Raw genomic sequence first — 22705 nt, 5'->3', positions numbered from 1 at the left:
ATGTTCTTCTCTATTTGTTAGAGACAGCTCAGCTATTCCAGACAAACAGTTTTCTCTAGCAGAGCTCCCTTAGTACCACACAAGTCTATGCCATTGCGCTGTGCCATGAGGCCCACTGGCAATTACATGGCCATACATCTGCGCTTTTCAACGTAGAGGAAAATTAAATATCATCTTCCAGAGACACAAGGCCAGAGCATGCCACCACCCAAACCAGGCTTGCTACCATCAGACCATTAGAAAATTATCAGAGTATGTACCTCATGTATTCCGACTAGCCTAGATATTAGGTCCATGAGCATCATCTTCACTTCAAATCGCTCCTTACAGTTCTCCAGCTGCTTCAGCAGTTTCTCTGCAAAGTCTAAAAGACACAATAACAGATTTGTGGTAGACTTAAACAGCACAATGCAGAACTCAGCTGGGATTAGTTTAAAAAAGGCAGTTAGTTTAATTTGTGGGGGTTTTTTTAAGCCCCAGTGCCCTTGCACAGAAGAAATTCAAGGTGGCCAGAGCACTCCTCTCAATGGGTTATTTTAATTCTTACAAGCCTGGACAGTCTAAAGCTGTGCACAGGTTCAGAGAGGAAAACACGCAGAAGTTCCACAACATCATAAGCACAGGGTCAGTATTTAAAGCTAGATTTTTAGATACATTTTGGGTTCATCTGAAAAACAAAATCCCCAGAGGTTCACTAGATCAGACTAAGACCAAGTCACATGATATTAGACAAACAGACATCAGACTAGTAACAGAAATACATTTTTGAAGGGGGTAAGCAGAAGAAGCGATAGTAAACTAATCCCCATTCACCAAATTATGGCCTGCGCACATACAAGAAAGAGGTAGAGAGCCACATCCTATCTGTAGCAACCTGAAGCAGATGATGTAATATTGCTCCTTCCTTGTCTGACCATCTACGTATGTTCCACTACAGCAAGCACAACAGGACTGATCTCACTTTTCTGAAGTGCTATCAAACTCTAGGATAAAGCACACTGCAAGTATCACGTTGTCACATTTGTACCTACTTGTCACTTTCATTCTCCTTGCAGAGTTGCATCTAAGCTTCAGTGTCTGGGATTAATGCATAACTTGAAAAAAGACAAAATACAATGCATGCTTACCTTGGGGATCATGAATCAAGTGAATAGCAGAAAAGTTGAACACCTCTGGTTTGCTCTTCTTCTTCTGTTTCTGCATGGCAAAGAGAGTAAGAAAGACTTTCTTTCCATTGAAAAGCTGCAAGTGCTTCAGTTTCAGGCTGCTGTTAAAAGCTGCTATTTGCCATTCTTCTCTTCAAAAAGAGGTGCTTTGATTTTAACAAGTAATCTATCATTCTTTTCAACTGTGTAGGGTTTTCTGCCACCTGACTTAAGAGGCAACAGAAGCTGCATTAAAAAGTTACTTATCAAGACACCACATACTTTAAAGCAGGGGACCACACAAAGGGTACCCAGAGCAGAACTAATCCAGAACTTAGACTAAGTCTTTCAGAACAGCTCAATTCCAGGCACACATGGCATATGCCTGGCCAACAGACACTAGAACACTTGAGGACCTTTACCTAGAAGGGATGACAAAACGTAGCTAAGTCAACAGGGGCAACAGCAGAACTTCTGCATCCTCACCTTGAGGACCTTCATTGCTTTTTCCAGTTTCTTCTTGCGCTTGGTGGTTTTCTTGTTAGTTGCATACCTCATCATCAGATCTCTGGCTGTGGGAACATCATCCTTGAGAAAGAATGCAAGGAAAACAAGACTCAGGTGACATAGGCTTCAAATGGAAATCAGAGAAACAAAAAGTATCAATGTTTTTCAGGATCATGAACTATATTTGAAAACTCTCCCTCTTCCTAAATTTCATCATACAAAAATACTAGCATTTAAAATACTAATTCTATAAAAGTAGCCACACACCTACATGCAATACAGCTGGTTTATTAGAGAGTATTGTTCAGTCACAGACAAATATTGATATCCTGTATTAGGAGGTTCTAGACTGAAATCCTGCTAGGTTATCAGCCTTCTCAAAGTAACTGAGTCCCATTCATTTGTACACAAAGAGGAAGTGGAGTGCAAAAGGGAAAACTGAAGACAAAACGGACAGCTAAAAAATTAAACCAGCTTCCAATACACCAGGTGAAAGCCTCTTCCCACAACTCTACAATACACATCTAGCAATTCACATCTTCACAAACCAGACTGACTAGCCCCTGCTTAGGTCTAAGTGAATTGCATCCTTCAAAAGGAGAACAGAAAAGCAAAGGAGCTCTTAGCATTAGTCTTTACACAGACAGCAAAGGCATCCTGCTATCAGTTGGGGTCAGCTGTCAAAAACACTAAACTTTTGTGAAGCGCAGAAAAATCTAGAGAAAAAAAGATGGAAAACTAAGTAACACAGAAACAGACAGATGGTGGAGCCAGGGTCACTAGGATGACAAACCTATTAAGAGTTTGAAGAACGAAGAGGAAAAGATTTAATCACAACACCCACCTCAGAATCTGAGTCACTGTCTTGTTTCTCATCTTCATCTCTCCCAAGAAAGAACTTCAAACTAGCAACTAATACCTGAAAAGCCAAGTAAGTTTATGTAGGAGAGGAAAAACTGACAGGAGTATTTACAACAGCCATACATCCACATCTTAGGTCATGCAAACAACTCTCCCAATTTTTTAATAGGCATTGATATGAACAGAAAGTAAAACAAATCACAGACTAAAAGCCACAGGTGTTTTACAGACACAGTCAATATTTGCTGCCCATCCTCAACAGTCAGAGGCACACAAAGCATCAAAAAACAGCTGGGCTTCCACAATGCCTGGAGCTAGTTTAAAGATGCAAATTCTCTTTCCATCATTCTGCAAAGCAATTTCAATTTATTTGCTCCATGCCAACATTATCAGGAACTCCAGCACACCCGATACCCTAGACAGTGCTCAGAACTCCAAACTTCTATTAGTTTATACAGGTTTGTTGGTGGGGTTTTTTTGTTCGTTTTGGTTGGTTGGTTTTTTATTGAATGGAACACCTTTTGGACCTTCATAATGTAAGAAGGTACCTCAAACTATAATACAAGTCCTTAAAACCTCCAGCACTGCAGAACTGACACAGATGACAGAAGGCCTAAGACTTACTCAAGCCCCAGGCAGGATAGCAGCTCTCTTCACATTTAACAAATGAGAGCCTTATGGTGCTGGTTATAAAGAGGTGATAACTGTGACAGTCTCTCCCGAGCAGCAGTGGAAAGTTTATGTACCCTCCCCACACCAGCCTGCACTTGTTAAAAGACAAGCTTCCAATTCTGCTGCTCTGCACGTAAGAACCAAATGCTGCCTCCTCCCACAACACAAATGGCATTTTGAAAATACAACAAGCAGAAGACAAATCATCAGTGAAGCCTGCTAGCAACTACAGTACCGAAATAAAAAGTTGCATCCAGAAGAAAAATCCAGTTTCATCAAGGGATTTCTGTTCTCACCTTTGTCACTTTGGAAAAGCAGGCAGTTGTGATGACATTTACTGTTTTGGCATCATTCCTGGAACAAAACATTAAGTTTGGCAATTTCAAGTCATCCTCAGAAAATTAAGTCTCTTGAAATGTGACTCCTAACATTCTGGAAGATTCATTAGAGTCAAATCTCTCAACACTTCAAGTAGATTTGCAAACAAGGAAGTTAAGCTTCTGTCATTTTCTTTTGTTCTTCTAACATAGCAGTAGCTTCATCTAAATAAACAGACACACTTGCATTCCATCTAGTTCATGCTGTGACTGAAGGGACAGAAAAAAGAATCTCCAGTAAAATAACTGAAGACAGATTACCACTTTTTCCACTGATAAAAAGAAAATAAACCCCCTGCCAGGATTAAAAAAATAAAAATAAAAAATCAGTGCAGAATCCTAACTTATTAGGAAATCAACTGGATAGTTGAGATAAACTATGCTCTAAAAACAAAGACTTAGAAGAAATAAAGCTACAGGAAATAATTTTGTTTTATACCAAGTCTCACATACTTAACAACCTACTTAGTAAAACTGCAGAAGTCTTTACCTTTCAGCAACACAATTTTTCAGCACTGCCTGTTTTCTCTCCCTCGTAATAATCTAATCTATTCTGGAGATACATAAGCAGCAAACATTCTGCTCACCAGTGGTATCATGTTTTGCATTTGTATCTGTCTACACAGTTCATTTCTGTGCAAGAAGCAAGTAGAGCAAAGGAGTTACAAACTGAACCGCCTAAAAGTCTTTAACAAGTTTTTACAGTCAAGCAGCAAGCAGTAGTGAACAGCCTACCATCTTCTCATGCAATCTAGTGCTGGGTAACATCTGCTCTGGCATTTTGTAACACAACAGAAGAGTTCAGCAACATGTTAGGTACGAGACAGCAACTGAGTATTCAGTGCGCTTCTACTTCTTTCAAGACTTACCTAGGCAACAATTTTTCAGGCTATCTACTAAAAATAGGAGCTATATTATAGCTTCACAAAAAAAGCCAAAACTCAAAGCACCCATTAGATCAATCTTCTAAAATTAACTTGAGTTCAAAAAACAAAACCAAAATTCCTCTTTTCACTCTACACAAGCTGCATGCCAATATCAGCAACTTTTATGTGCAAAAGCTCAAAAAAGCCAGCTGCACACCACTTCTGTTTTGAATGCATTACATATGATTTACATACCGGTTTCAACTAAAATGTCAAAGATTCAAACTAAGTAACTCCTAAAATTCATTCAAGACAGCATTTCCTCCCAGCTAAATTACATGCCACAACATACAGCCCCACTGGAACACAAAGATAAACATATTTAAGTCACAGTCCTGCAGCATTACATTTTGCACCACGTGCCACAAGTGAGGACAGAACGGCGGCCCCACGATAAAGGGGGAATCAGCATGAGCCTGCCAGACCTACCAAATATTCCTTCTGTAAAGTTCAATCATCACGTCCAGAGATATCTTGGCAGCAGTGGGATTGCTGTCTCTCAACATAGTGTACATGAAGTTCTGAAGTGTCTAAGAACAAAGTTTGGAAACATTTTTTATTAGAAGTCTTCTGCAATATCAAGAAGGTAAATTGAAGTATATCTAAAAGTTAAAATACTTACTGTGTTTACTTTATTGTTTTTGTGTTTAGCATTGACATTCTTTATGTCGGACACGATGTGAGTATACAAAGTCTGTAAACAGAGAGATAATAGGGAGTAACCTAAGCAAGTCATGCAGAGAACAATGCAGATACATTACTATTACCCCAAAGTCTCTAAGTACTAAAATGAGACCAAACTGATCACCCCTATGAAAACTATTTTCTCCTTTAAGTTACAGTTGGAAAAACAACATAAAGTTATCCTGTAAAGTCTCATGTATGCTTTATTCTTATGTATTTTTATGAAAAGCATACTTAATTTACAGAACAGTAAGGCAGGAAAATGAACAGCATGAAGTATTGCTTAAAAAAAGAATATATAACTCCTGCTTCTTTCAGGCATGTTTTGATGGACAGTTCAGTAATCCTGGTGGCAGAAAGCAAGTATTTTCACTTTTACGGCAGAAAACCCCAGACACGGCTTTAACTAGCAGCTGGTTTGGTTTTAGGTATTTTACTCAGAAGTTCTCACAAAGATTTCAGTGAGGCCTGCTCTGACAACAACATGTTTGTGGTTTTTACCTGCAGACACATCCAAACTGCTCAATTCCAAACACAGGACAGGCCTACAGCCTGCAACAGCATGGTAAAGCTGATTACAGCAGCAAGCTTCATTACTAACCAAACACACAGATCGAGTCTTGCCTCTAGCACTGTCAATTGCTGAAAAAGCAGAGCTATTTTAAGTAATTTAAACTCTCTTATTTTTGTTACCCAAGAAAGGAGAACAGCTGCCTGCCAGCACTGCGTTACTTCTGGCAATTGGTCAAAACGCACTGGAAATCAAGACCAGTTTTTGTAAGCACAGCTTACTTTTCGTAGAAGCTTATCATGACACCGCAGCAGTTGAAAGAAGAGCTCCAGCAAACTCGTTGGATTTATTAGATTCTTGTTTCTTAACAAGATCAAAGCCTTACAGAACGTCTGTAAGAGAACAGAGAATTGGAACCAAAATTTCATCATACTCTCCAGTCTCCATCTTTATTAGAAAACTGAAAAGCAAACCATAAGCTCTGATCTCGCACTTGGAGGACACCGTCTGCCCCAAACACGCTTTGGTGCGGCCTTACCATGCGCAGGTCGGCATCCAGGACAGTATGGTGGTAGGAGAGCAGCTCCTTCAGCTGCTGGGGAAAGCTGGCCATGTGTTCCGGGTAGCAGTGCGCAACCTGGGTAGAGACAGACCCAGCTGAACTCACTAGCAGAAACCTGGGGTCACCTCACGACCCTGGGAAAGAATCCCTTTTTAAAAAGTTGTACCAAATGCCCAGCAGAAACACCTCGCACGCCTGGAAACGGACAAAACCGCTGCACGAACCTTGGCCAACGCGCCAAACTTGCCACGGCCATCGCGCTCTGCGCAAAGCCCCTGCGGCTGCCGAAGCAAGCCAGCCCCGAAATTATTTTTCAGAAGGACAGCGGCCTACCTGCGCCAGGAACATCACCAGTTCGGCCAGATCCTTACTGGGCTTGTCCGGCTGGAAGGTGAAAATCTCCACATGGGACTGGTAGTGGTGGTACTGCTGGAGAAACTGAGCACAACAACACACAGCGGGGTGAGCGGGGCGGGGTGGGGGGGCTGCCGAGCAACACCTGCCCCTGCTCCCCGCCCCGGACCCGCACAGCTCATTACCGCTTCGCGAAGGGCCCCCCCCCCCCGGCTCCATACCTCTTCGGTGTAGGAATTGGGGTCCCGCTTGATGAGGTTCTGGAGCTGGGGCAGGTTGCTGGGCAGCTTGTTTCCCTGGCGGCCCGACATGGCGACCCCGAGTCGGAGCCGGAGCCGGCGAACCGCCGCCTCTCCTGCCCGGAACACGTGAGCTACCAGCTGGGCGCCGCCATCTTGGCCCGACCGGCGCCGCCAAGGGACAAACTTCTGCGAGAGGCACGTCCTCCCCTGCGGCGCTCCCTAGGGTCTGCCGGCAGCGGGTCACCCGCCGGCTCGCCTCCCGCCATCCCAAGGGGAAAGAGCGGCCAGAGAAGCAGCTCCTTGCTGGCATCTTTCTCCTTCCCGGCAAAGGCTCTGGGCAACCCCGTCAAAGGTAAACACTACAGGAGTTAAATTTGGTGAACATAGCCGCCTCCTCTGCAGTTTTCCAATTGATTTCTCCCCCTCGTTTACATCATGTCACTCCAGCTCAGTGACCCTGTGCTCGTCCTAGCTGGATCACACATCCAAATTCAGTACGAAAAAGTAATCTTTTAAACACTTAAGTGCTGCCAGCAGTGCAGCAACACTGCTGAGGAACAGGATCTGGTCCTTAACAGTTATGTTGCTCATGACAGGTGCCACAAATACACATTACAGACAAGCTACCAAGACCTAAGCATGCAAAGTAAAGAACACCATCAGCACCAGTTCCCCTCTCCAGCACTTTAAAACAACGCAGTGTTTTGACTCCCACACCCATGAGCAGCATGCATGAGGACCATGAAGCCTGGTCTATTCACTGCACCCTGTGCTATGCCCCAGGGCAATGTGTATGTCTGTTTTGCCCTCACACTACAATTTCCAGCTGGAGTGGCCAGGGTTGCTGCAGCCCAAAATAGATCTTCGGGACATGAAGATGAAGTGAACTCTTCAAGTGAGGCTAAGACTAGTAAGAAAAGAACTTACAAAAAAAGTCAGTATCTGTTTATGAAGAAAGCCTTCAGCAGGGCTTTTACCTGCCTAGAATTGGTGTTCAAAAGCATCTTCTCTATGCTGTTTGCTTCACTGTTGCACTAAAATGATCAAACCAAAGAAAATAAGTCCTACACTAGGTATTGGCTGGTCATATTCAGCATATCAATGATTGGATATGGAGCCTTGGGGCTCCAACTCTGTAACAAGTTCCCTGACTAGAATAACCATTTAAGGACAAAACATGAAGTCCTGTTAATGTTTTATCAGTTCTAACCCAGCTAAATCCCAGTAGCTTTCAAAGCCCAGCCTTTGAGTTGTTTTCTGTTGTTTGGTTTTTTTCCTAAACCAAATACCATGTTCAACACTTCTCATGTAATATATGCAGTTGCAAAGGTAACATCTATACTTGCATCACAATATGTTCACAGGCAGCACTGTTGAGAAACAGGCCAATTTTTTATAAAAACTTTTTATAAAAGCTGGACAAAAGTTGGAACCTTTCTAGATGCAGAGGCACTCTGCTCCCTGGGAATACAAGTTCCCTAGAAAAAAGATACCCCAGAGACCTTATCTTTTTCCAAAAACACATGGGTAGTTCCAACATAGACCTTGCTCCATATTTATGACTGATGAGGCAGGTGCTCTGCCTTTTCACCAGACACCTAGATGCATGCAGGAAATAATGTAACAAATACAGTGCTTCTTTTAAACCTAAGTTAGACTTTAAACTTACAGGTCCTTTGTCAGACAAAGTAGTTTCTGAAAAAATACCTCACCCTGCCATCATCTCTGCATTCCTGTGTCTTCCTACAAAAACAATTACTTCTATTTATGGCCACAGGCTGGCCAAGCAATCAAGTTATATATGGGGGAAAAGGTGGGGTGAACTAATTGCCAATAAATGGGGGTGAAGAGGTAAGCATCTCGTTAACCTTATTTCTTGCCCTAGGAATAGTTACATGAAACCACAGCTTTAGACCTAACAGTGAAGTGTTAATTCTTCATTCACATGTCTTCAACCAAACTTTACAGTTCTATGAAGCATCATAAGAAAATACAAATCACGCTTGATCAGTGCTACAAATACATTAAATTATCTTACCTCGAATTACAGTGAAAATCACAAGCATGGAGCAGAAAACAAGAACAAATATTTTATTTATGGTGGTCAGAATAAAAACTTTTCGGTAGTATTCTTGAATACTTCCGAGTCAGGGAAAAAACTATGCAGATCTTTCCCAGCATATATTTATAGTCCAAGCTTTTTTCCCTACTCCATACTTACTCGTCTGGGGTAATGTACTACCAAACAAAGTAGGGACTACACAGTCTGAAGAGAGATCCTAGTAGACACCTGACCTCATGGAGTCCCTTTTCAATGAAGCCACTCACTTGTCAAAACAAACAGTCAAAAAAACCCCATACCAGTTTCACTTTCCATACTGCTTAGGAAGGGACCAGTTTACATTGCCAAAGAAAGAGGAGCAAAAAGAAACAAAACTGTTCAGTCAGCTCTTCTGTAGGTTTGAGTACTTGCTTTCATTTGGTGTTGAAATATACTGAAGATTAAGAATCAAAGTATGTTTGAGGACTAAGCATGAAAGTGCATGGTCCATAGTTGCTGCTAACAACTCACCTCTGGTTTAAAACCCCAAGACAGGGTCACACTCATCCATAGGAAGAGTAGTACCTTTGCAGATCAGAGTGCTTTGTGTGTGTTGAGGTGAGCCATACCTGGGCAGCAGGCTGTGGGGGGAAGAGATTCACCCAGCCATTGGGAAGAGTCACTATCTCTTCGCTTGAAGGAATGGCCTAATAAAACTGATATGACAGTGCTGTGAAAGCAGAAAGTGTTACTAGCTCTCTAACAAAGCTGGCTTTTAAAGGCTTTTCTAGGGATACACTTAATCCACTTCACTGACAGTGGGCTAAATAAAACAGAATGGGTCACGTGTGCCAGGTATACAAATAAAATGATGCCTAACACTAGTATTACTATTCCTACTCCTCAGCAGTGCTAAGTTACTCTCAATCTTGGTAAAACTTAACAGACTTAATAGAAATTATGTTATTGATATAAAATACTTTGCATCAAGCTCCAATAAGCTACTTATGTACACAGCTGTTCCAAGGCACTGATCAGTTGTACTGATCATATCTCTGCCACAGGGCAAGCAACAGAGGTGCTAAGCTTTTGAGGGGAGAAAGCAACTCTTCTCTTACATGAACCCCCTTAACATGAAAAACCTGGACAGAGGCTGCTAACAGATCAGTGCTGCAAAGACTCCACAACACAGGGATTTAGCTTGTTTCATAAAAGCACTATGAAACTTGCATGCTAATCTTCCTTCCCATCAGGAGGGGTTAGATCTCATTCACCCCAGTGTGGTAAATGAGGGCATCGACAAACCTGGTTGTACAGACAGCCTGAAACTATAGGCAAGGTATATCTAATCTTTTCCTTGTGGATGTAACATCCTCGCTTTCCCCATCTGAAGGCTAGACATGCACAGCAGAAGCTGACACTAGACCCTTCTGGTAGTTACAGGGGAAGGGTTTGGCAGAAGTAAGCAGCAGTGCACAAGAGATCAGGATGCTTCTCTACATGCAGCATATTCCCTGGGAAAAGATGGGAGGATTTGGGCAAGGGGCTTACACCTGGGGCCAGCTCTGATGAACCAGATGCAAGTCAAGTCAGTCCCAGTTTGACTAGAGCAAGGTTGAGTATTCTTCTATATGAAGAGTGCTCAACCCCTGTTAGGGCTCAGGACAACTGATGAGAGCTACACACCCTGATTAATTTAACCAAACACAAAGCAATAGGAGAAAGAGCTAAAAATTCATCTGTGGTACCACATACTGCTTATCCCCCCTGACCTTGCCTTTTCCTCTTAATCTGCCAGACCCATAACACATGGGCAATGACATTCAGCCACCCTTGCTCTAATGAAGAGAGCAGTTGAATACCAATAGGTCACACTTGCAGTCTCACTCCCTCCCCAAGCAGTTCACCATGTAATTAACAGCTGTAAGTTATTTTCCTCAGGCCCTTATGATACAGAGTAAGGGAAGACAGATTCTGGCTTGAGTAGTGCAGAAGGACACTGTGTGCAACTCCTTAGCAGTGATACTCTCTCCCCCTCCTGTTTTCAGCAAGATGATTTCATAATACATATCAAATGATGAGTATATGGAAATGGTCAGCATTAAATGTGAAACCTCAACAAGGACAAAAACATTTCATGTTCAGCATTTTTTCTTAGTTTACCTTTAAAACAAGTCAGTAGAAAGCTTAGCTCTTCAATTGTATAACTTATTATATTTCCTTTAGGTAACTGCTTATTTACACCATAAAATGAAGATTTTAATAATTACTTTATATAGTATGCTTATAAACCATTACTAAGTAACTTCTATCCAATGATTAGTCTTATATACAGCCAGATATGGAGTATCAAAATAAAATTAAGGATTAAACATGGCATTATTAAGGGTCCAAAATTACAATTATTACTTCTCCTTTCAAGTGAGTCAAGACTTTCCTCACTAAAAGGCTTTTCATCATGACAGTAAGAGTATCACAGCCAGCTGTAACCATCTAAGTACATATTTTCTAACAGGTTGGCAGTGGCCACCTGAAGCTACTGCTTCAGGTTAGTTCTGGCTTTTCCAAAGCCCTTAAAATAGCTGGGTTTCTGTGCAGAAGCACATCCATGCACAATGCCTGCCAAGACATGCTCCAGCTGTTAGGCACCACTGATGTTGCGGGTACCAGTAAAGTCCTAGCACTGAAAATAAAGTATAGCCTCAGCATTTGGTCAGAAAGTTGTGCAGAGCTGATGGGGAAATACATGCTGACTTGCTGCTGGCAGGGACTCTGTACACCTGCAATGGTAGTCTAACATCTCTTCTGGTCACCCACTCACGAAGTCCTACTGCAAAAAATATACATAACAGACATTTAATCCTTTCTTTACAGCACTCATTTACAGGGGAATTAACAAATTTTCACTTATGTCAAGTACAGACACTCCCTAGAGCATAGCCTAAGCCTGAAGGGCTGCATGCTACCACTGGTAGCAGTCAAGAGGAGTTTAACTATCAAGTTGCCAGAAAGCCCTCCATGAATATCTTCCTTTTCATGAATGCGTACTGCTACCACATGCAGAGGTCCCTGTCTGGAAAAATCCAGGATCTGAGGATTAAGAAGCTTAATCCTCTAGAGAATAAGGGAAAAAATAGTCTGTTTTCTGCCACCTGCTCTTCTTCCCAAACACTTCAATAGAAACAATTTTGAAAGTGACAGTCTAAGCCAGGACAGTAGGCTATGCTGTACCTCAATTATGCCTATTAGAGCATGAACAGTACAGGATCCCTTAAATGCTTACACAGCTATCAAGAAAGCGGTCTTAACCTCAGTTTGAGCCTGAGATGACTGCAAAGATAAGAGCAGAACCAGTATATAGGCTGTTAACTCACTAGCACAAAAGCAAGCATTCTACTATTCAAAAGTGTACTTGAATATTCCATATAACTATATTACCATTTATTCATTAGGTTTTGCATTAGCATCTTGCCACAACACTTAGCTTCTGCTTTTAGGTATCTTTCCCGTGTTGAAGATTTCAGCATAGTCCTGAAGTCAGACAAAATAAATTGCTTGTTCCTGCACTTGCATCAGGAAACCCTTATCTCAGCACCTTTAACTCATATCTCATCATAGAACAAGGTTTTATATAAATAAAGTAGAACTACACAGCTATTCTTTAAACTAACAGTCAAAAACCAGGTAAACTTAAGACTAAACTGCTCTAACACTGGAATAGGTCACCGACTTAAAAAATAACACTTAACATGAAATTGAGAAGTAATTGTGTTGTTAGAAGCAACTATGCAAAAAGCCATCTTTACTCACATTATCTTAAAATATTAACAGAATAAACAATGAATTTTTTTATAGTATTTCTGTAGAAACAATGTGACACCTTTTGTTTCTACAAAGGTGATAGCTCCTGCATAGGACTAGAGAAACTAAAAAAAACACACCTGTGATTTTTGAGTTGAAAACCAATAAGTAGACTTACCACATCTGAAAGCAGCTTACCTGAAGACTTCCTATTTATACTTCAAATACTTTTCATATTAAGAAATACTAAACCAATCAATATATACTAGAAAGTTTTAAAGGATTTTCTTCCACAGTATTTTCAATTAAAAACCTCAATATTGCTTTTTAAGAATTTTTATAAGTAAATATAAAAGTTAAATTGCTATAACATTTAATATTTCATTGCTTTTCAGTTTTTTCTAATAACATAAAATATTAAAAACCCTTTCCATATACTTAATTTAACTTTCAGACAACATAAAGCATAAATTTAAGAAATCTATTTATATTAAAAGAAAACTAAGAAGTCTCCTACACTTTTCTTGATTTCTTTAAACAAAAATAAAGCACTTATTCATCAAAGTGCCCCGTGTGAGCATTTATATCCTAAGCCTGTTCCCTCCTGCACACTCATTGGTCTAATTTCCATGAGCTAATCAAGCCAGGAATGCTTAAATTCACATGGGAAAGACCTACTTCCTTTTATTTGTTGGTGGGGTTATTTTCTTAGTGAGACTTATTTTTTCTAATAAGGAAAAAAATTGCAAGTTTTATCCTTTGGGGTTTTTTTGAAGGAAGTTATGGAAGCTGTCACACATTTGCTGTGAGTAGGATTAATTAATGTATTAGGGAATTCTGCAGAAATAAGCCTTTGGTTGTATTATAGAATGAAAAAATATTTTTTTTATTTTGAGTTAGTTTTTGAACTGGATAAGCTTCAATTTTTTTTCCTGAGGATTATGAGCTCAAGTGTTTTGTGGTTTATATTTAATACAAGGTAAAGAACTGTTTTTTAAAAATATTTCTCCTTTTTTTATATAAAGTTCTAAAACATGAGTGTAGCTGTTGTTGGCATCACAGAAAATAAACTTGGGCATCCTTTCCTTTTTTTAAACTGTTTTTAAGTATGGAAAAAATATGTAAAAAGCTTCTTGTAAAAAATTTTGCTATGATAACTTTTTAAAGTTTTCCCTTTTGTCCTTAGTTGATGCATGGGTTAACTATGTCCTAAAAAAAACCATAAATCCCAAAATGCTTCAATTTCAAACAGTGGTTTTTTCTTCTTATAGTAAATCAGAAAATTAAATTTTCTTAAAAACTAAAGAAAAGAAGGAAAGATGTTACCTAGGTCACTAATAAGTCATTAATATGTTTCTCTTCAAATTACTTTTTTCTAATTTCTTTAATGATTTAAGCAGTATTTGTGGTTGCAGTGTTCATGGATGGAGTAAATTTTCATGTGATTATAGGTTGGGAATTTGGAGATGAACAGTTATGGGTTCCTGTTTTGCCCAGACGTAGATTTCTCTCTATCTTACTAGGTTACCTAGGTCAGTAGTTATTTATGTAATGAGTGGTTGTTCTGGTGCTTTTGTGTTAAATGAGCTTTTAAGCTGAATGGTTCCTCTTGGAAGGAGCAGAGTCTGAAAGCCCTTAGATGGATTTGGCAAAAGCACTTCTGTACTGGACTGCAATAATGGAAAAGAAGAAAAATGCAGCTTACCTTGCTGACTACAGCCCCTGTCTGTTTCTATCCCATCAAGAGCTGTAGAGTATTCAGAATGTCTGGGAGGTTTTATTTAAATTCCTATAGTATATTTGATGGCTAACATCTCACTTAAATTCTATGTGATTTCTTGGCCTTCAGTTGTTGCACAAAATTTGTCTTCCTGGACTTAATTCTTGCATTTCTGTAATTGAGAAGAGGGTCAGTGCTCTTCTCCTTTTAGAAAAAAAAAGTAAGTCTCAAAGCCCAACACAAATATTTATTTCTGGATTATGTTAGACTCACAAATAATTTGCAGATGGAGACATAGTAACTGTGTCTTCTTATTCAACAAAGTAGGGTGACGCTCGTGACAAATTGGAGGAGCCAATTTGTAGTGAATAAAAAAAAGATCAAATTTATTAGCAAGCAATAAGAGAGCAAAACAGCGCTGGGCAGCTGGGGAGGCGGTGCTCCGCCACAAGCTTGCAACTTCATGTTATAGTTACACTCCTTATATATGGTTCATCCACCTCTTTCTTGCAAGTCTCCGCCTTGTCTCGCTTCTTCTTTCTTCACTTGTGCAGGTTTGTTACTAGGTAGATTCGGTTGATCTTCTCAAGGATGAGTGTCTTATGATGTAAAATGTCTTTTAATGTGGAGAAGTACGGTCTTGGCAGAATTAATCCCCTTATCTGGTAGATTATAGCTGTTGTTCTTTTCCCTCCTTAGCTAGTAAGTTATAGCCGTTGCACTCTTCCCATGACCTTTACGCACCAATTAAGCAAGTTTTGTTATTTACACAAGGCATCTGCTAATTATAATATTAAAGGTAACTTAGATTTAGATGGTAGGTCCAAATTGTCAGCTAGTTAATTGTGGAACAATATTACAAATGGGCTAATTGAGGAATCTAGTGCCTGCCATCAACAGATTACAGAAAATGCATTACCTGCTAAGCTATCACCAGGCATTGATACAAAAAAAACCATTATAGAGCAGGAAGTAAATGTAATCACAACTGATAAGTTAGGAATATGCCCAAGATAGCAGAGTATATCTCATTACCTTTATTTTTCAGCCTGTTTACAGAATCATCCTCTTTTCCCAGTTTCCAGTTCTTCAACTTTCTTTGCTTCATGCAAGCAAAAGCTAACAGGTCCTTGTCTCTTGTGTGGATGGGAACTTCTGGAACATGCTTGTTTGGATGTTGCAGATGGAGGACAGTGACCAGATACAGTGGCAAAATTAAGCTTTTTGCTTGTAGTATCTCTCAAAAGGAACGGGAGAGCTTGGAGACTTTTGGAAGGGACAGGCTTCATGCTACAGAAGATGGGGTGAAGCCCCTTAGTATTGTTTAGCCTTGTCTAAGGGGATATACTCACCTAAGGCTCGGATGCAGTAAGATGATGGATGGGTTCATTGGGAGAAGCCTTAAAATTCAGAAAAGGGAGCTGGGTCTCTGTTCTGTGAGACCAGGCAACAGCAGAGCTCTCCCTGATCCCACGTTGCTATTGCTGGGGCGATGGAATGATGAAACAAGGGATTGTACTGAAAGAAAGGAAACTTAAAAGCAGCTGAAGGAAAACTTTGTGTACGGTACAGCATATTGCCATAGAAGATTGCAGAGACTAGAATTTCAGCATGATTCACAGATCTAGCAAGCAGCCTTAGTTGCAATTAATGCTTTACAGATTTTTGAAGAAGGTCTATAAATTGAGGCCTGTGGACTATGAACTGCCTTAACTGCTAGTAGACCCAAGGAGACATGCATGTTGGGCAGTCCTTCCCACAGCCCCCAAGCAGACTTCTTCCAATGAGGTTATTTTTGAACACAGGCTGTCTTTTTGCTTGGCTTGCAGCTCTTGAGAAAGGTTGCTGGGTGTCCCAGATCCTGAAATGCTTTTGAAGAGCAAGTCTGGCTACAATGACTATGAACAGGAGAACCAACCCCTTCAGGAGGTGCTGGATCATACGGAGGGCACACAAAGCAAAGTAACAGCTGCCGAGACACGAGTACAGTGAGTATTGGACAACATGAACACAACAAAAAAAAAGTCTCCAAATGCCCCCTTCTCTTTCATGAGTGGAAAATGGAATTTAAGCACTTAATTAAAACTTACATCAATCTGTCAGGGGAGTAGTTTTCATTAAGAGGTAAGTTCCCTTGCCTTCCTCAATGATACTGATAAATTGATTGATATCCCATCACCTGTTCAGACACCAGTCAGGATTAGTTCTGACTGATACAGAAACATAAGGAGGCAGCCTCACTGGTGGTTAGTTTTACAGGCTGAAATAGCTAAGGCAAAATAAGTGGTGTCACTTTATTCTTCCCTCAGCACTTTTAATAATGGCAGAAAAACAGAGTGATGGGCACATACAGCTCTGAGCTTCAGTTTTTTAGGATTTTTCTATTTTGAAGGTGGCAGGTTATTTCAAGCCTTGCATCCAAACCTTGGGACCGCACTGTTTGATATAGCAGGTACAGCCCTTTCTTCTGTTTGTGAAGGTGGTCTTAGCAACTGGTTAAAATTGCTCAAGCTACTCCTTGCAAAAATCATGCTGTGTCCGGTGGTAAACTGCACCACCGGTGATCCAAAGGCATATGTGCAAACACAGGATCCAGCTTTAAGCTGTTGTCTAATACTGACTGTGTGGTGACAGCTATCACTGCAGCTAATCAAAGGGTGTCTCAGATTGTACTGCATTAATATCTGCAGCGGCACAGAGTCTAGAGGCAAAAACCAGTGTACACAGCTTTCCAAGAAGGTAGCAGCAAGAGAAAAGGAAGCCATGCCAACTGACTTCATTCCCCCTGATGAACATGTAAAGCGAGTAGCCGAGCATTTTTGTGACTGGGTTATGTCTTTGGTAAGTAAACAAAAACTGCCACCGTCTGGTCTCTTTGATTCTAGAAACCTAATCATTTAGGCTAAATGTCTTTGGACTTAAGAAGTAAAAATGTGGCTCTGGATTTGTGAATCAAAGAGCCAAAGTCAAAACCAAGATTTCTTATTTGACACTCAGCTCTGATGTCCTGTTGTGACTAATAGGGCTCACCCCACTAAAATGTAAAGCAAGGTATAAGTATCATTATACAAAAATACAGCTAAGTAAGTTTGCTTCAGAAAGTTTTGTTGTTTGGTTTTGGGTTTTTTGGGTTTTTTTTGTTTTGGTTTTTTTTTTTCCCAGGGAAGCCATCCATGTCCAAATTACTATTTAACTGCCTCACCTTGGAGCAGTCCCCTTTTATCTGAAATTAATACACCGATTTATGTGTTGGTTCCAAGCTGACTTTGTGTTTGCCTCATCACTGTAATGATGCTAATGTGAGCATACTTGTAGACCAGCTGAAACTGTGATGCTGAGTTTAATGTACTATAGACTGGAGTGAGGGGAGCAGGGAGAGAAATGCATGCAAGAAAATACTAGTAATGAGATGTTGCTTTCTTCCCCATTCTGACACTGTACTGGGGTTATCGTTCCAGGGAGGAGGGAACTGCAGTATCGATGAAGATACCCTGGTGAGCTTGCTCAACGCCAGCTGTGAAAGGGAGGCCACTGTCCCTTCACCTTTTCATGCTGTGAAATTCAACACTGCAGAAGCAGTGCAGTCAAAGAGCCAGAAGATTTCACCTCCCCAGTTAGCTATCAGGAGTTCTCATCACCTAAGGAGCCTGTCCTGCCAGGTTAAGGTAAAAGAGCCCACATTTACATTTGCAAAATTCTAATTGTTTTGGATGGTTTGTGGGGGAGGGTGCCTGCTGGCCATGATCGAGGAGCCTGTTTTTTTTCCAGGGAGCATTTGATATTTCTCTATAATTGTATCTTAAGGATCCAGAGTGCAGTTGAAAAAGGAAATGTTCCATAATGGTTACTTTTTCACATGCAGCAGTGCAGTGAAATAGGAGAACAACATGCAAGAGTATTATTTAGGGCTCAACCATACAGTCTTTGCTGGTCAGACTAAAGGATTCTTGGTGGTTTTGCTTATATCCAAAACCAATGAAATCAACAGAAAAACATGGTTGAATACTGTGTGAGCTTTGGATTAAGTGAAGGACATCATGTCTGACCCATCTCAAGATGTGGTTTGTTAGATGTTACTGTTGGAGCTTCAGGGAGTCTTCAGTGCTGAGTGTATCTGTGGCCCTGATGTAGGAGAGCAGAGGGACTGGTGTAGGTGTCAACAACTAGAAGCTGAAGCACAGGGCAATGACCATCCAGTCCCTACCTTTCCCATTACCTGCTTTTCCTGCTGTATTTTATTTTAATCATTGAATACATACTCAAAGGCCATATATGGTTGAGGTAAAAACGGGAGGAGGCTGTTAAAGAAGTGTCTTCACAGTTCGAACCCTACATTTCCCATAGCAGAGTCTCAGGCATGAAATCTTATGAAAAAATAATTTATTCAAATGGTACAGCCAGGAATAAACAAACAGCTCGAGCTGGGTGCCTCTGGAGAGGGACGCTGAACAAAGAAATCCCTGGGCAATTATAACTTTACAATCTATGCACCCACCCCACATGCGTTCGTTTGGTCCAATGGTGATTCTGGGCTGCGATCTAACACCTTATTGGATTCCTTCACCATATCCACGCAGGCCATTATCCTCTTGAGTTGCAGCTTCTGCTGACAGTTGTGGCCTCCTTATCTTCTGGTTTGTGCTGGCTCTGAAGGAGGTCTTTTGCTTAAGTAGGTAAAAGTTCAGAAAAATCTAGGTGAAAGTTAACAGCTTGTGGCCTAAGGCTTCAGCAAACGTAGTTACTCATGCTAAGTATTGCTAAACGAATAATATACCAAATCACACAATATTATGCTATGACCCCTGAGTCCTAATGCTAAGCGATTAACTGTGAGTGATTAATTCTATTTAAAATTTACTTAAGCTAAACAACTAGTATTTCTTAACAAGGGCTTTAGGGAAAATGTTTGCTAGAGGATTTTAGGTAAGAGGTGGAAGTTGGGCCAGTTCTGGCTTAACTGAAAGTTTGTGTTTCTCCAACCCTGTAGCTAGGTTTTTTCCAGAATTTCCAGAAATTTTATTTTGAAATAAAAAATCATTCGTTGAGCCTCTGACTCACAAAGTATGAACCTCACAGACTTCCTTCCCAGGTTCTCACAAAAACCAGGTTTTTTTTAAAAAAAAAAAAGGTCAGATGACTTGAGGGTAGTGATTTCCAGAAGCAGCTTTTAATACTGTTTGCCTTTGTGGGGGGAAAAGGGAAAAAATTCTAGTCACGTGTTCTCATCAGTCACCACCTTTGTACTGTATAGTTGTAGGGTACAAGATCATCCCTGGTAGACTCTTCAGAGGTGTTATTCAGGTTCTGTGACAGTCTCTGTACTGCCTATGGTATGAGGGACAAATGCGAACATGATGAAAGAACACTGCAACAGTGGTTTTTTGCAGGTCCTTTCCCAAACAAAATGGGAGAAGATCAGATATGGAGTGTGGTATCTTGATCCCAAAACATGGAGAAAGCAAAAAGCGAATGAACCATTAAAAGCTCCAGAGGCAACAATCAACATCCTTGGGAATGCAAAGAACTGGTCTGAAAAGGTATGGTGAATGTAAAAAAAAAAGTTATAATGTTCTTTTGTGACATAGCTATGAGAGATTATTTTCTGATGGGAATGTCTCTGGGTACTGTATTCTGCCTGACAGCCACAAACAGGTGTGGAACAGACCATGTTATCCAAGCTGAGATATCCATGGTTCAAACAAGCTCATTCACTTAGATTAGATTGAGGCTTCATGGTACCTATATGTGGACAATAGCTCTACAAGGCAAATAAGCAAGATTTAGGTGAAGTAGCTGTTGTAAATCTAGTCTCTTAAATGCTCATAGTATCATATGTGGCCGAAATGCATTCATATGCAATTGATACCTCAGAATGTTTTAGGGTGTTTCTATCTTGATTTTATTTGACTGTAATACCTATCTTGACAAAGGTGCTGGATTCAGCTGTGGTATGAAGTGTTATTAGGAGGAGTTTGAAGAGCAGGCATGTTCTTTAATTGCTGGGTTTACTTAGATGTAGGTTTAGTTTCCTCTTTCTAAAAAAAAGATCTACTCCATCTTCACAATTACTACACAGTAAAAAGGGAAGACATCGTTCATGCTCTAGAGGGCAGTCCTTCCAAAAGTAGAACTGAGGAGTTGCACGTGACTGAAATCATGCCACATGTAAAGGGCTGGTGAGCTGGATGCCAAGTGTCACTCCTGTTTTATGAAGAAACACTGTCTGTAAAACAAAGGAGGAAGTTTTGCAGAGAGGATGCCTGGGAACAGCTGAGCTCAGAAGAACACAACGGCAAGGGTTATGGTTTTGTTAATGCTGCCTAAAAATAAAGGCAAAGCTTACAGACAAATGATAATCCACCTAATTTTTTCCAGCCCCTCCAGGGAATAGACTGCAGACTATCAAGGGTAGGTGTGCTTACTTGGATAATGAAGAATAACCCTTCCTTACCAAGGATGCTGGTGGAAATGGCTTTGTGTAGCACAGGGCATCACATTACAGGTTCATAGGCTATAATTTGCTAAATTCAACTTCACATTCACGAAGCAACCTCATTTCTTTGAAACGAAAAAATGAAATCTGAACTAGTTAGAGCTGTTAGCAGTTAAAATACTTATTGGTCGATAAGTTTTTGTGAGAGCTGGACAGATGTACGCTGCGTGATTCCTTTAGGCATGTGGAACCTGTACATAAAAATGAAATCTGAATGTTTTATTTTCATCTACCGTGCAAATAAATTCAGGAGATGGAAGTCACACAAATCCACAGCACACAGGCCTTTAAGGATTTCCTGGAAAGAAAGGGCTACAGAAAGCCTTGGGTGAGTCATGGGAATCTGCTGAGGGTATTGTCTGTGTCCTCATGTTGATGTGCTTGTGGCTATTGCTGTGTTGTCCCAAGGTCCTGGTTGTAAAACCGCCTAGATTAGGGACCTCCGCTTCTTCTCTCTTCTGTGTTGGAGGTTTTGGAGGGCAGGAACTGGTGTAATTGCAAATGGGGCTTCAGAAGGCAGCTGGGGCTCTGTTGAGCAGGGGGTCTTGAAAGTGGTGCTGGGATCCCCCTCTTCAGGCTTCACGTGAAGGACCAGTACAAAGTGGCATCCTGGGAGCAAGTGAACAGGTACTTTGTACGCTTGGGACTCTCATAGCTTTGCAGCTTGTGTGGCTGACATCCTTACGTGCCATCAGCATGCGCAGAAGCCAGTACTAATGTTAACTGTGGGTGCAAAACAGATTTCAACCTCTGAATGCCTAAGAAGGGACTTCACTGAGTTTGATCTCATATCATAAGCAACAGCTGCAACTAAGCAATATATGCGCTGGAATTTTGACCCTTTCTCTTTACATATTTTCATCTTTTTTTCAATTGCTCTCTAAGAGTCATTTGAGGGTGTTAATCATTTTATCATCAAATCATCAAATGTTTTGTTTCAGTTCCTTCTGGAAATGCTGGCTGGTGGAAATGATAGTAGAGCTCCAGAGGAGACATCCAAAGCTTGCAAGAAAGTGACTGAAGAGATATGACAAAATAAGAGAAGTTATTTTCGTGACCGTGAATTAACACAGATTTCTAAATTATCTTAAGATTAATAGAAGCTAGTAGCTGAGCGGCTCCTAAAAGAATATTCTTCCATTAGAATAAACTTAAAGGTAGTTTTGAGTTACTTCTGAAATGGCCAGGTAGTTTGACAATGGAATGTGGACTACCACATTCCAGGCACAAACCACTTGGCTAGCTTAGTGGTGCTTGGGCTTGGCTAGAAGGCACTGATCATGTCTTGTGCTGTAACGTGCTGGCTTAGTCAAAGACCCTGGTCCACAAAAAACTTCTTGTTTTTTAAGCATCCACATTGTGCTTACTGCTTTACAGAATATGAAAAAATGATCTCTGAATTCCTTAAGGTGTAACTGGGTGCAGTCTACATACCTACTAAAAAAAATGAAACCTTCCACCTGAGAGTGTACAAAGCGACACTATTCTGCAGACAGATCCCACCATGGACAAACCTTGTGTTAACAAAAGTAGACTTAATATAGTGAGGCCACTAAAAATCATAGCCTGTTATCTATTGCTACACCAAAAATACCTAAAAAAGACAGCTGAAGCCTTTAAAGCACAGGAACTGGGCTGTCCCATAGCCCTTTGGCCTATTTGTGAGTTAAACTGCAGCTTTGCCTGGTTGATTATGGTCATAAGCTGCTTCCTTTGCTGAATTCCCTACTGTAAAACAATGTCTTTGAGCTCAAGGATTTGTTTTGTTCAGCTTTTATATGTTCTGTAGTTTCTGCTGCTAAATAAACC

General features: G+C 40.6%; 2 protein-coding genes across 2 annotated transcripts in view; one reads left to right on the top strand and one right to left on the bottom strand.

Annotated features, from left to right (window-relative positions):
• The window catches only part of SDAD1 (SDA1 domain containing 1), a 17646-nt gene extending 10659 nt beyond the window's left edge, over positions 1 to 6987 (bottom strand). The window contains exons 1-11 of the mRNA XM_049815589.1: positions 6821 to 6987; positions 6579 to 6683; positions 6222 to 6320; positions 5965 to 6075; positions 5111 to 5182; positions 4918 to 5018; positions 3482 to 3539; positions 2497 to 2571; positions 1632 to 1733; positions 1128 to 1197; positions 261 to 364 (exon numbers count right to left, since the gene is read on the bottom strand). Coding sequence (XP_049671546.1) covers positions 261 to 364; positions 1128 to 1197; positions 1632 to 1733; positions 2497 to 2571; positions 3482 to 3539; positions 4918 to 5018; positions 5111 to 5182; positions 5965 to 6075; positions 6222 to 6320; positions 6579 to 6683; positions 6821 to 6910 — 987 coding nt within the window. The 5' untranslated portion in view covers positions 6911 to 6987. The remainder of the gene's footprint in view (positions 1 to 260; positions 365 to 1127; positions 1198 to 1631; positions 1734 to 2496; positions 2572 to 3481; positions 3540 to 4917; positions 5019 to 5110; positions 5183 to 5964; positions 6076 to 6221; positions 6321 to 6578; positions 6684 to 6820) is intronic.
• Positions 6909 to 22705, top strand: FAM47E (family with sequence similarity 47 member E). The gene is given in 7 exon segments (XM_049815565.1): positions 6909 to 6967; positions 16245 to 16391; positions 17094 to 17244; positions 17862 to 18068; positions 19791 to 19940; positions 21147 to 21224; positions 21838 to 22705. Coding segments are annotated over 7 exon segments (942 nt in total). The 3' UTR covers positions 21988 to 22705.

The sequence above is a fragment of the Accipiter gentilis genome, chromosome 12 (assembly GCF_929443795.1).
Source record: "Accipiter gentilis chromosome 12, bAccGen1.1, whole genome shotgun sequence".
Lineage (NCBI taxonomy): Eukaryota > Metazoa > Chordata > Aves > Accipitriformes > Accipitridae > Astur > Astur gentilis.
Note: the sequence above shows the minus strand (reverse complement) of the source record. Positions and strands in the feature narration are given on the sequence as shown.